This window comes from Budorcas taxicolor, chromosome 1 (assembly GCF_023091745.1).
Source record: "Budorcas taxicolor isolate Tak-1 chromosome 1, Takin1.1, whole genome shotgun sequence".
Classification (NCBI taxonomy): domain Eukaryota; kingdom Metazoa; phylum Chordata; class Mammalia; order Artiodactyla; family Bovidae; genus Budorcas; species Budorcas taxicolor.
In genome coordinates, this window is record NC_068910.1 from 27,031,468 (window position 1) to 27,045,421 (window position 13,954).

Below are 13,954 nucleotides of genomic sequence, written 5' to 3' on the forward strand. Positions count from 1 at the left end.
GACAATGAGGCTAAATCTGTTATACACAAAAGTAAACACTGGGCTGTGAAACTAATTATAAAGTGAATGGTCCATGTGAATCACAGACCGGGGCATGAAAGGCATCATGCTGTTGAACATAATGTTTTCCTACTTTGCACTTAATTATGGTTGTCACCATTTGTCTATTATAATTTTAAAACCCTTCTTAAAGACTAAGTCTCTCTCTCCTAAAACCCACAAATTATCTCGTATTTTGTCTGTATACATACACACACACACACAGGTATAATGTATATATTTTGCTTACTGAACATCACAGCTTTTGAAAGAGGGCCAATTTCCACGAATAAAGAAGCCACACAGGGAGGTCACTAGGAGGTTTTAAATGTAGAGTTTAAATACTTGAAGTATATGATTTGACAGTGGAAAGATGAAAAAAAGAAACAATCTTGGGTCCAAAGCTCTAAGAGAAAAGCATACACTTAACTGGATTCTTATATAGAAAATGCTTCTGTATCACTGGCTGAGTAAGGACGATGCTTCAAGTTTGATTAATTTGGCAAATATGAAATGCAGCATAAGGTGTTGTTTGAGAAATTGGACAATATGTAGCACAGTTGAGCTTTTGTACCTCCTAGGATTCTCATAGGTGCTGAGAAGACTGTCAAAGTTTCAGCGCCTGAGAAAAGGTGGATGTTCGTCCATAAATACGTATACCACCTGTATATGCATATTCATCAACACTCAACAAATGCCACAATAAGATCTTAGGAGGCAAAGCAATATTGTAAATTATGGTTTGCTTTAGGAGAGATGCATAGATCTTAGATCTTGTATCTGAAACTCGTTTTGGCTGAAGACAATTCCTTCTGATTTTAAGTCCAGCCCCAAACACCAGTTCTTTCAGGAGATTACAACATGCCTCAGAGAAATGATTTCTTAGTTTAGAAGACAGCACTGGAATTAAAAATTCATGACTGTAGAATTGAAAAAAAAAAATCCACTCTTTCCTTCCAGGCTTATGTCAGACTTGCAATGAAGTTAGAATGAACAGGAGCATGCAGCCTTTCAATGCCTGGAATAACTATAGCTTAAAGATAATTGTGTAAAAGAGGATATTTAGTCAGGGTATAGTGTTTCAAACTGCCTAACAGATAGTCAAAAACTTTATTTCTGTATTTCAGCTATCCTAAGAGTTTGGTTTTGCAGAATTTCAAAAATGGATTCATGATCTCATGGAGAGTGATTTCTCTCAATCCCACTTTATGCCATGACCTCTGCCAGGTCATTAATTCTAGCCAGCAAAGTAGCAAAGGGACATGACGTCTGAGACACCCCTTCTCTCATCAGTGGGACTGACAGAGCTGGGGGCTCAAAGCCGGGGGTAATTCTTCCTTTCTAATGTTCTCTTTAGAGAATGGCAATGGTCTCTGCGATGTCCTGGGTCCTGTATTTGTGGATAAGTGCTTGCGCGGTGCTGCTCTGCCATGGATCCCTTCAGCACACTTTTCAGCAGCATCACCTGCACCGACCAGGTAAGTCGGAGGCTGGCTCCACAGTAGCCTCCAATCTCCAGCCTCACTGTGGTCTTCTAACAGATGGTTGAAGGCAAGTGACAGAAAGTGCTACAGTGTGGGCAGCTTGCCTCGGAATTCCAAGACTTACTGTTGGCTGGATGCTACGGGGAGTGTGGGGGATACTGAAATGCCATGGATGTATTTCCAATAACTGTTCGGAAAATGTGATTCTGTCTAGGAGTCCCACCATCCCTTGGTGCATAAAGTAGAAGTCTTTTGTTTGTGGATACCTTGGCCAATAGTGAAATATTCTGCAAAAGGTGGGATAACTTTCAAGACTTGAAAAATTTTTAAAGAGGCAAAATACGATATTTGCAATCGAGAAAGTGTGTCCATGATCCTGGGCTGCATTTGTCTGAAGCATAGATACCATAATTTTGGTGTGTATGTGGCTAAGGATTTTGTGCGCATGTTAGTGCCGAAATTAACTTTGGAAGTAGTTTGTCAATGAAAAAAAATTAAACAGCAACTTACTATTTCTTGTCTGGTTTGTCTCCTCTCTTTTCTCCTCTCCTTCACTTTCTGTTCTTCCGGTATGCTTGGTGCCTTTTATTTTTTTTCCCTATCTCTCTTGGCAGTATCGGGGACAAGTTCTCTCTAGCGTGACTCCCCCGCCCGCCCCCCCCCCCCCCCCCCCCATATCGAATTTTATGTTCCAGATGCATTTTTCTTTCTTCGTTTTTCTTTTCAGAGTATATTTCTCACCCTTCCATGGTCTCACTCTTCAATCTGTATTTTTCTCTCCTTCGCCGCTCCAGCTTTCTCATTACTATTCCCTCAGCTCGACTGTCCTCACCCGTCCTGGTTCTCGGAAAGGTTGCCTTCCATTTTCGGCTTAGCTTCAGCCCTTGCACTTATTCCTCCACCTTCAGCGCACCCCATTCCCTCCCCCGCCCCCCATCCGATAGCCAGGTCCGGGCTCTGGGGACCAGTTGCGCGCTCAACCTCCGGATCCTTAGTTCTCTAGCGCTGCCAGCTTTCCACACACACTCCTTCCCTTCCAAATCCCTCTCTGGCTTTTTCCCATCCGCCCGGCTTCCTGCAGCTGCGTGGTCCAGCGTCTATGCCTTTGCCTTTCCCTGCCTCTGCAGCCGGCCTGGGCACCCATCCTGGGCTCTTCAACACTGTCTTCCAGCAACGCCTCCCAGGGCGCTGCTTGCTGCTTTCCTGGCTCTGCTTCCTGGCTGGGGGCGGGATCGAAAGAGCGCTGCTGCCGCCCAGGTTCTCCCCTGCGGGCTGCGGGCGAGCGCACCAGCCTGCTGAATGCTGCAACTTGGGCCGCCGCGAGAAGAGGGGTTTGGCGGGGCCTTAGCTTGAGGCAGAGGCCCGGGGTTGCCTCTGGGCTCCAGTTGCCCTTTCTCCACGCCCTGGGTCGGGGAGGGATGGCGAGGGGGCGTTGGTGCCCCTGCAGGTGGGTATGGAAACGGCTTTGCGGATGCTGCGCGCTGGTATTTCTGCTCCACGTGTATTCTGAGACTGGATCTACCACTGCCAGAGTCCGAGGCATCAGTGCGGAGTTGGAGGAAAAACAAACGTGGATCTTGGAATCCCCAGGTTACCTCCAATCAGTAGATGACCAATCTGCTCTGGAAAAAAAAAAAAAAAAGTCTTTGAGTTGTTACATAGTCATACAAATAACGTGAGAAATTTCTAGTCATGATAATACTTAACGATAAGCATGCATAACAGAAACAGCTAATGTGAGTGTTTTAGACAGATTCTGAAGGTTAATTCACGTTGCTTGGCTTAATTCTTATTCAGGTAGGTGTGATTTCCCACCGTGTTGCTCAGGAGACTGAAGTTCTGAGGGTCTGGGTGACTTAAGTTCACAAAGCTAATATCTGTCATTGGAGACTTCGATCTGATTTCATCTCCAAGAGCCTGTTTCCCAAAGAGGAAATAATGCCTCAAAGAGCAGAGAACAATTTTGCCATGTAGCCTTTTTGAAGCTTTGTGAGAACCTTCATGTAATTCAAGAAAACTTTCCAGTTATGTCAATACAGGGACTCATTTGAAGTGCATTCTGAAAGGTGTCTAGGCAGAACTGGTGAGGGGTGGCTTGTGGGGATGACAGAACTCAGGCCAGACCATCAGTACGCGTGCATGTGTGTGTGCGCGCACGAGTGTGTGTAAGTGCTCACAGGTGCTCTCAGTCATGTCTGAGTCTTTGCATATGTCACTTAACATTAGTGACATAACCCTGGGTAAGTCACTTTTCTTCTCTGGGCCCAATTTCTCATTTAGGGGTATTGTGGGGAGTGTAAATAAACTAATCTTCAGAAAAGTACTTCATAAACTATAAAACTCTTCAGAAATATCAGGAATTACTGACATCCTGGGGCTTCCCTGGTGGCTCAGATGGTAAAGAATCCACCTGCAATGTAGGAGACCAGGGTTGGCCTCATGAGTGGGGAAGATACCCTGGAGAAGAGAATGGGTACCCACTCCAGTATTCTCGCCTGGAGAATTTCATGGGCAGAGGGCCTGGCGGGCTGCAGTCAGTGAGGTCACGAAGAGTCAGAAAGTGCACAACTAACACACTTTCACCACTTAATAGACTACAAACGTGCGTGTTGCAGATGTTGAATTAGTGACGTCTTGCTATTCACACAGCTAATTATCCTTACTGATAACAATATTGTTTTTACTCTTGCTGTTAATTTTAACTATGTGATACCTGGCTAGAATATACCACCAAATTCCACCTGTCTTATTTTGTGCCCTATGCATACAGTCAAGAAATATGGCACTGTTTGCAATGAGTTTTCACATAGACTCTCTCTCAGTTAATTGATTAATATATTAGATTATTTTTGGTGAAGGGTTGTGGCTATGTAACAAGTAAAGTTATGTCTTTGTGGGGCTTGTTATCAAAATATAATAATTTTAAACTGGGAAACACATCATAGGTTCTCTCTGCAATTAAATTCAGTATTTTTTTCATTGTTTACTCTTAGTAATTGCTTATTATCATCAGTTCATGGTTCATCTGTACCTCGAATACTCCAAGAAACTGCAGCACTGAAACCAATTTCAACCCCAAGAACTTATACGTTTGAGACCTATTTCAGATTCATTGATGAAATGAAGAAACTATAAATACTCCCTTCTAGATGCAGAAAGATGAAAATAATATTAAAGTCCAATGTTTCTATGTATTAGGTTTATTCAACTTTCTTGGGTTTTCAACAATAGCTGCAAAGATTAAAGTCATAGATCTTGGACACAGCAATATTCTACATTATTTCAGTAAGAAATACAATCTCCTTTAATGCAATCTTCAGTCTTGATTTTAAGGGAAAATGTATGCTTCCTGTGATGAGAGTTGTGATGTTTCCCTTCATGGGTCTTAAATCTTCAGGGACACTAATGAAATGTGTATGAAAACAAGAGAGAAATCAGGGCCAGTTATCTGTGACAATCCCCTCCTTCAATGAGCAAATAAATAAATAAATAGCTGGATAAATGAGCAAAAAGGAAAAACATAATCTCATTTTCTCAAATCGGTTAAAACAAGTGACATGATGAGAAAAAATGAGACACCAGCAGACTCTGAGCTTTGCCACATTTGCCTAAGCTTGAAAAATCGCCTCTTTCATAAAGTAGGAGCTGGCAGACACCATGTGCATATCAAGTGTCTGGGAAATGTGAAAAATTACACATCTTTCACTCAGAGCCCTGGATGGAATGAAGGCTTTACAGTTGCCTCCTCGTCTGCTTAAGAATGTCTGGTCCCCCTCTCTGCAGGCTCTTATAGGTAGCTTCACCATCATCTCCTACACTGTAAGATGGATAGTGCTCTGATCGCAAGCAGCCAATCTCAATCTCTCAAGAAATAATCCACTCCACTGACAGATGAGTGAAACTGGATGTTCCCCTCATTCAAACTATGCCGTACCTGGATGGCACCAGGTAGCCGGAGTCCTTTACGGGAAATGGTTAGAGATTTGGGCCAATTTCTGCTGTCAGCCCATAGTATTAGGACCTTGTTTCTGTGAGGTCGTGAATTTGTGATCTGTCTTTTCAATGCTGTTTCTACACAAACAGAATGAGAATATGTTAACTAGAAAACGGACTGAATTTAATGTATTCCCCTGCAGTCCCAAAGTGCTTCCTATTTTTCATATTTATAGTATTAGGAATGCACCATTTGTTTTCAGTGACTCACTAGTTAAGGAAGATTAAAACAGTCAATCAAATGAAAGTGAATTTTAAAATTACACAAATAAGTAAAATGTGCTATAGATTAACAGATTTGTAATATCAATAATTTAATATTTGGCTAAATCAAGTTTTTTATTTTGGGAATGATGTAGAAAATTAGTGTAATAACTTGAAGAATACTCATGCCTTTTAAAAAATATGTACATTAAAGCTAGAAGAAGGACATTTAATTTTAAAAAGACAGACTGAACAGTGAAAACTCAGAGTGGTATTTCATTGTTTCCAGAAATTAAAATAAACAGCTTCAATTCTTTATAATCACCAGTTATTATGTGACAGGTGAAAAAAGATGAGTGGTTTGCTAAACGTAACTTTCTGATATAGGATTATTTTTTCCTCTTATGGGTATAAGATTATGATAGCAATTTTAATGGTTACTTAATTTCAAGCGTGAGGGTACATGGGTGTGGGTGTGAGAGGTTGTCCTTGAAATTTAATAAAATATGGATGATTTCAAAATACTTTAGTGAGAAAAAATCTTTGGGATTCTTTAGCAATTTAAAATTATAAAGATAAATTACATGAGACAAGAAGTTGTAAATGCCTTATGAATCATTTATTCTCGAGTCACTGCTATTTTATTGACAAGGGTGTATGGAAGTATAAAAAGATGACACTGAATAGAATTGTCTGTGTAACTTATACTTGGTTTGATTTAAAGCTTTATAAAGCAAACTGTACTTAGAGGTATTTGTTTGTGACTTAATTATTACATACTGAACATTACCATCCATTTTAAAGTGAGTGTTTTTGTAAAGATTGGAAAGCATTCTTGTATACCTTATACTTATTTTTACCTTACTGTTATATATTACTTTATTGAAAGCTGCTTATGGAATATGTATTAGAATACCAAGTTTCCTTACAATAAAGGGTTGTTTTATGATTGTAGTATAAAAGAAATAGTGAAAACAAGAGTGGTTGTATATTAGATATTTAGAATGTGTACCAATTCTAGATGGCTAAGTGTAGTGAATTGGCCTAAGGACTGGAGCAGACAGGTTGTTATTTGGTGTAACTGGTGCTGGTGATAATCCGTTGATCATGTGTTTGATGATATTGACCTCATCCCAGAATCAAAGTGCAGGCATGAGCATTTGATGGTGGCTCAGATGATAAAGAATCCACCTGCAATGCAGGAGACCCGGGTTCAATCCCAGGGTCGGGAAGATTCCCTGGAGGAGGCAATGGCTTCCCATTCCAGTATTCTTGCTTGGAGAATTCCATGGACAGAGGAGCCTAGCAGGTTATAGGGGTCACAAAGAGTCGGACATGACTGAATGATTAAAACTTTCACTTTTACACTTTCTTTTCAAAATCAAAATCAGGTAAAGATGCAAATAAAGATTTTCTGACATCCCCATGAATTTATAAAAGAATTACTACAATGCAGTCTAAGTACTGTTACTTATGACCTCAAGCCTATGGCCTTAGTTTTATACAACAGTGCAAACACATATTTAGAACTGGCATTAATGAACAGTAGTCTTCAGTTGTTCATCTCTTTAAAGTTCATTTAAAATGAAAACTGCTTTTTAAAAATCTTCCAATTTTGAAGTCTGTGTAAAAATTCAAGGCTTGGGTATAAAAACTGGTACATCATTAAAACAACAACAACAACAACAACAACAACAACAATCTGCAGTGTTTTCCAAAATGTAAAATGTGGAAGTCCTGACACAATTCCATTTCTAGATGCTTATACTAAGAAAATGATTGGACAGGTTTAAAAAGATGTATGTTTAAGGTTTAGTCACTGAAACAGTAATTTTGATGGCAAAAAATTAAAGGAAGTTTCCATCTCTATCAAAAGGGATGTGCATGCATGCTTAGGCACCTCAGTCATGTCTGACTCCTTGTAACTCCCATCAACCATAGCCTGCCAGGCTCCTCTGTCCATAGGAGCAAAATAGTTTGGAGAAAATATTTGTTTGTACATGCGTAAAAAATATCAGAAAAGATAAAAACATTCTTTATACGTTGTTAGTTAAACCTGATGGGAGGATAGGATTGACTTGACTTTTTATTTCCTTTAATTTTGAAAAATTTTCCAAATTCATTTCTAGGATGGGTATGTAATGATCTTTAATGAAAAGCTTAAAATCTTAGCTATAGAGAAGTCAATGATTAACTTAAAAATACATCAATGTTCCTTCCCAGTTTAAGGAAAAAGAAGCAAATGTAGGTTTCAAAAGTATCATTAGGCCCTTTTCCTTCTAAGAGCCTTAATCCAATAAAATATTCAGATTAGCATTTCCCAGTTCAAAAACACTGTCCCCTCAAGATGCTCTTTGGAGAAAAACTATTAACTGCTGCGGAAACACTCACTGTATGATGAGTCTTTCTCTTGGAGATTTGCAGTGTATGTGAGTGTATGAAAATTCTGAAAAGGTTTGCTGATTGTGTTTAAAATTTTCCAAACTTTTTTTTTTTTTAATTTGGAAAACATCTACAGTGCCTAGTCATATCACATGCATTGAGACGTATAGGCCTAGATAATCCTGGAATCATGTAACATTCATCTTTTTATCTTTCATTTCTAGTAAGGAACTTAGCATGTAGTAGGTACTCAGAAAATATATGTTAGATTATTAAAGAAGAAGGAATGACTGTTCTGGTGGAATCAAACTCTCCTTCATTTTTTCCTACTTATGTGTGAGTGTTTGTGTGCCTACGGTTGGGTACATGTGTGTCTATATGTGTGTTTGTAATGGAGAGTGGTATAAACACTAAATTGTCACTGTAACATATGCATGTGTTTGTGCGTGTATCTCTGCAGTATCTTTGGGTAGATATTTGACTCTATTCAATATTTAACATTAATCAAAAGCCATGGCTCAGATGGTAAAGAATCTGCCTGCAATGCAGGACCAGGGTTCGATTCCTGGATCGATCCCTTGAGAAGGGAATGGCTACCCACTCCAGTATTCTTGCCTGGAGAATTCCATGGACAGAGGAGACTGGTGGGCTACCAGTCCATGGAGTTGCAAAGAGTCAGACACGATTGAGTGACTAACACTAATATTATAGTACATTAATCAAAATGGTCCAAAGAACATACTTATAGCTGTAGTAAAAAGTCAAATCCCTACGGTTTTCAGTCACAGCATGAGTTTTTACTTTTTCCTATAGACTGGAAAATATTATAGGTGTGCTCTTGAGGGTCTGAAAAGGAAACTTCACTTAACAAATAGGAAAAGGACTTCTGCTTTCAAATCTTTTGATATCAAGAAAAAAATATTCACTTTATCTTTGCAGAAGGAAAAAAATAACACCAGACCAGCAGTTTATCATTTATTTGGGATAAATAGAAGAAGAAGAGTTATTTTGCTAGCAATTTGTATAAACTAAGTGGATTCCCAAAGATAGTGTCCTCAAGGCATTTAGGGAATCTTCTCGGCCTGCTGTTTCTTTCTCTTTCCCCGAATTTATATAATAAATGTCCAGAGAAAGAAAAGAAAAATGATATATCACAGCACCTTTCTCTCAGAAGACAGACATCAGAGTGATCTGCCTACTCCTTAAGCATATCCTTTCTCCTTGCAGGGCAGGAATCCAATCAAGCTTTCCCCTCAGTCTAAAAGGGAGGAAGACTTTCTACATCCTCAGCAAAGGCCATCTTCTGTTGATGAAATTACCTGTGTTTACTGTTACCTTGCCCTTACTAGACCTTCACTTGGAGATGTATCTCCTTTATACCTAAGACTAAATACAAGCTTGAGTCTGTGTATATCTAAAGGGATTTTCCAATTTCCCACTTGTGTGGGTGAAGAATGGACCTCTTGAGTCACATGCTTTGAAGTGAATAAATGTCACCTTCCAGATTTAGATGAATTACCGCACAGTGCAGGGGAGTGGGGGGCGGAGGAGGGGTGGTGGTGATGGTGGTGGTGGTGGAGGGGGGAAGGATTTCAATGCTCCTGAAGTTGACAGGAGGCCAGCAGTTCATCCTATCCCTGGATTAAATACTATGTAGGTATTTAATCAATATTTGCTGAGCAACTAGGCAAGAGTTTTATATCCTTAAAAAATGCACATATTGGTGGGAAGCACCACTTTACACCTTCCCTTATACCTACTGGTGTTGAGGAAAGAGCCAGAGTAGGAGTAGGACACTGGAGCTTTCAGCATCTCACTTCTGGTATCAATTGCAAAGCTCCAGATTAGAAGGTTGGGAGGAATCAACCGTTTTAATATTGCTCCTAGCAACTCCGAGGAGGTGATCCATGCATTCCACCAATAGTAAAGTATATGCTGCCAAATAAGAAAGCTTTAAGCAGCCCAAGGAACTGATTCATTGCCTTTATCCATTTGATAGAGCAAGAAGCAGTACAAAATCACCTTTGTATATTTAAAAAGCCTTCTGCTAAAACTATTTGAAAACTTTCTGGATGATTTCATAGATGGAGAAGGCAAATAGCTTCACAGACCAGGTAGTTAACAAAAATAATTGGATCAGCCTGGAGGCCAGATATTACAGAATGCTGAGAACTGTGGCAGCTTCAGAGCGTATGCACATCTAGAGGGCACAGCAGACTTCACCACACCTGAGACGGGCTCAATGTGACCCGATCATCCCATATTTCAAGGCAAGTCAGAAACCTAGAATTTTATGTGTAAGTTCCTTATCTTTTAAATGTCAAGTGGGCCAAACAAAACTTGACTCAGGGCTATATCCCCCTTGCAAGCTGTCAGTGGGTGACCTCAGACAAGATTATCTCCGGCTCCAACATTTTATGATTCCTAATGAATTTATGCGAGCACAGTGGAGAGAGGTGAAGGCAGTAGGGCCGAAAGGGGAATCTCAATGCAGATCTGTTTTGTTTTGGCCTGCTTTAAAATTATGCCTGTGGATGAGTCCTATTTTGAGTTAAATTCAACATGTTAAAATGCTGTGTGTCTCTGAGCCTTTTATACACAGTGAACTACTATCACTAGGGGGTCTGACGAACAGAGAGCATTTGTATTATGAAGCCAGTGGCCTAAGCAGAGGTCTCATTTGAATCTTAGCTAAAAGTCAATTAACTTAACTTTAGATTACAGCTAAGCAGAAAGAGTAATCTGTAAATGTAATAAAACAGAGGGAAGCATCAGACAGCATAATGATGCCTATGTAAAATCCTTTATTTATTAAAGTTCTCAAAATCTAGTCTGCAGTCCACTAGTGGATTATAAATTTATCTTGAAACCCAAGGTGTTTTTTTTTTTTCTTGTTGTTATTCTTTTAGGCAAATGATTTAAGATTTTATGTACATTCATTTTGTATATGAACAGAGGCTACTTAGTAACACACTGGCTGAGTTATCATTCTTCCCAAATGACATGTAACTAAGGTTTACTGAGCTTCCTTAATTCAGTATTCTACTAAGAAAACTGGCTGCTGCCTCTGGGAAACATTGCAAAGTGCCTGCATGCAAATAATTAGAACTCATGCAATTTGGCGAAGGATAATTTGTTATCACTGGATCTTGAGTGTTGTTTGAGTTGTTTGTGATTTTCCATTGCTGTGGTCCTTGCTTTTTAATTATAAATTGGTGTTGCTTCAGTTTCATCATTATCAATTAAGTTTGCTGTGGGTTATGTCATTAACCCTATAGTCTATAATAATGCGTATCTGCATACTTGGGGGTTTAAATTTGCTAAGGATTAGACTTTGAAACATTCTTTGGTTGTGGTTAGAAATGATTCATCGATATGCTTATTGTAAAACATGTGTTTGTATCACTGTCAAAACTTATCTGTATGGTGACACTAGTTTAGTAACATTTTATATATTGCCTGTGAACCTACGCAACATAAATTCTCAAGAGAAGAAACATTTTTGGGGTTATTTTTATGTCTGTAAGGCATTGTTTCATAATATACTAGCAGATTAATAGGTTCATCTTAGTTTACCAAAATAATGAGTGATTCATAAATGCATCTTTCCAAGTATTTATTACCCAAGTATTTTCCCACTGGAAGTGGAAACAGGTAGAAATTGAATATTGCACCTCCGCAGGGTTGTTGAGATTAGGAAAATTTGAACACCACTGTTCTTTGAAGAAATTGTATCTAGAGGCCAGACCTACTGGAACTCTGAATTAAAAACTATATGACAAAGCAAAAAATAAAATAATAAAATCATTTTTTTTCTGAGATAAAGTGGTAAGATATAAGACAGGAGAAGAGGCTACTTGGAAGATTCCCAGATGAGGTCTTGTTAAGTCGAATTGCTTTTGTAGCTTCTTACACTTTTTATCTGATGAAAATGCAAGATGCCATGCACTGGACATGTGTTTGAGAAAGTAGGTCACTGGGTGAACATTGATAGGGCAGCATTTTTGACAGTTACTCCCAGGATTGTTTAGAAGAAAAAGCAGATTTATGGCATACACGCTGCCAATCTCCAACCCTCTATCTATCACAGGCCAAAGAATCAATCACAGTGATTGTTCCCACAGAGCCTAATGTGATTTCAGAATCTTTTTCAATCCTTCTCTGGACACCACATACTAATTGATTGACACAAGCAAGTTGAGAGTTTTTGACCGTCCCTGCTGGTTCATTGACCATCTTTAGAATCCCTCTCCTATCCAAAAATGCATGCCACAAAACAGTTCGTAAAAAATAAAAAGATCCAAAGTGTGGTTAAAGCAAATATAAATAGCCACACACGTCTAGTAATGATGGTTTAAGGTAGTGGATCTTTAGTCATTCTGTCAGCTTCTAATATTTGCAGAACTTTCTTTTTATTTAATCCAAAAATTTTTGATTACTTTCCCCATTCTTCTCTTATTCTATGTCAGGGACACAGCTGCTTGTCGTAGGAGCTCTAGTCAATTAGGTGCTTAATCATAAAGCATGAAGCACTTCATTCTGAACAGAGAGGATTTGAGAAGCCCTCATAGAAAGCTGGATTTTGTGTTGGCTTTGAATATTGGGTAGGAAGTCAGCTAGTGGGAAAGATCAAGGGTACCACACTGAACCAGAGGAAACAGAGCAAGGAAAGTCTTAGCGGAAGGTAAGGGGGATAAGGTAGGACTGCGACCTAAAGGTCTATAGGCCCTAAACTAGTTGGAGAACTTCATATTATTGCAGATAAAGGGAAAGCAAGATTTTGTTGTTGTTATTGTTTTGTAATCTAAAGGTTGCCTTATCAATGTACACTGATGATCACAGATGAACAGCTAGTTAAAATGGAAGAAAGAAGCCCCAGCATCCACAGTTTGAGTCTATGTGGAAAGCAAATCACTTAATAATACAAGACAAAATATGCTACTTCTGCTGATTCTTAAAGTCTGGTTGTTACATTAGAGTAAACGACATATCTCTTATGTCAAAACCTAAGGATAATAATCTTATTTTTAATGGACAACAAATTTAATGTGTTATTCAACAAATGTTTACGAACTGCCTACTAGGTTCAGAAAACTACGTTTCCTCAATAGTTATAGCAATGCCTCTTTACTATAATCACTGGTTTAGTGTCGCCTTTCCTGATTGGATCACCATTTCTGTGCGGGTAGGGAACCGAGCAGTCTGGGGCTCCCTGACTGGGTGTCTGGCCCATGTGCGTGTGATTAATCACTCAGTCATTTCCAACCCTTTGTGACCCCATAGACTGTAGCCTGCCAAGCTCCTCTGTCCATGGGGATTCTCCAGGAAAGAATACTGGAATGGGTTGCCATGCCCTCTTCCATGGGATCTTACCAACCCAGGAAAGCCCCATCTGGCCCATGGTTCTGTGCTGTGCTTAATTGCTCAGTCATGTCCAACTCTTTGCAACCCCATAGACTGTAGCCTGCCAGGCTCCTCTAGGATTCTCCAGGCAAGAATACTGGAATGGGTTGCCATGCCCTCCTACAGGGGATCTTCCCAACCCAGGGATCAAACCCAGGCCTCCTGCATTGCAGGCAGATTCTTTACCAACTGAGCCACCAGGGAAGCCCCAAAGTATGGCTAATAATTAAAAGCTGAGAGGGAAACTTAAGTTATATCTTGTCTTTCACTCAGGTGCTCTTTCCATCACAACCAAGTATTACTTTTAGAATATCAGCAAGTTAGTCTTGGTTTAATATAATTACAAAATAAATTTCTATGTTGTGAGGCACTGTTAATAGGCCCTGTGTCTTAGGCTTGGCCACATCATGCTATAATTTTAATTTCCTGTGCTCAATAGAACTTTAGTG

The 13,954-nt window shown here is 39.5% G+C and overlaps 1 protein-coding gene across 1 annotated transcript in view; it reads left to right on the top strand.

Moving 5' to 3' along the window:
• Nucleotides 1-1,399: 1,399 nt before the first annotated feature.
• Nucleotides 1,400-13,954, top strand: part of TAFA1 (TAFA chemokine like family member 1) — a 509,833-nt gene continuing 497,278 nt past the window's right edge. The window contains exon 1 of the mRNA XM_052647367.1: nt 1,400-1,517. Coding sequence (XP_052503327.1) covers nt 1,400-1,517 — 118 coding nt within the window. The remainder of the gene's footprint in view (nt 1,518-13,954) is intronic.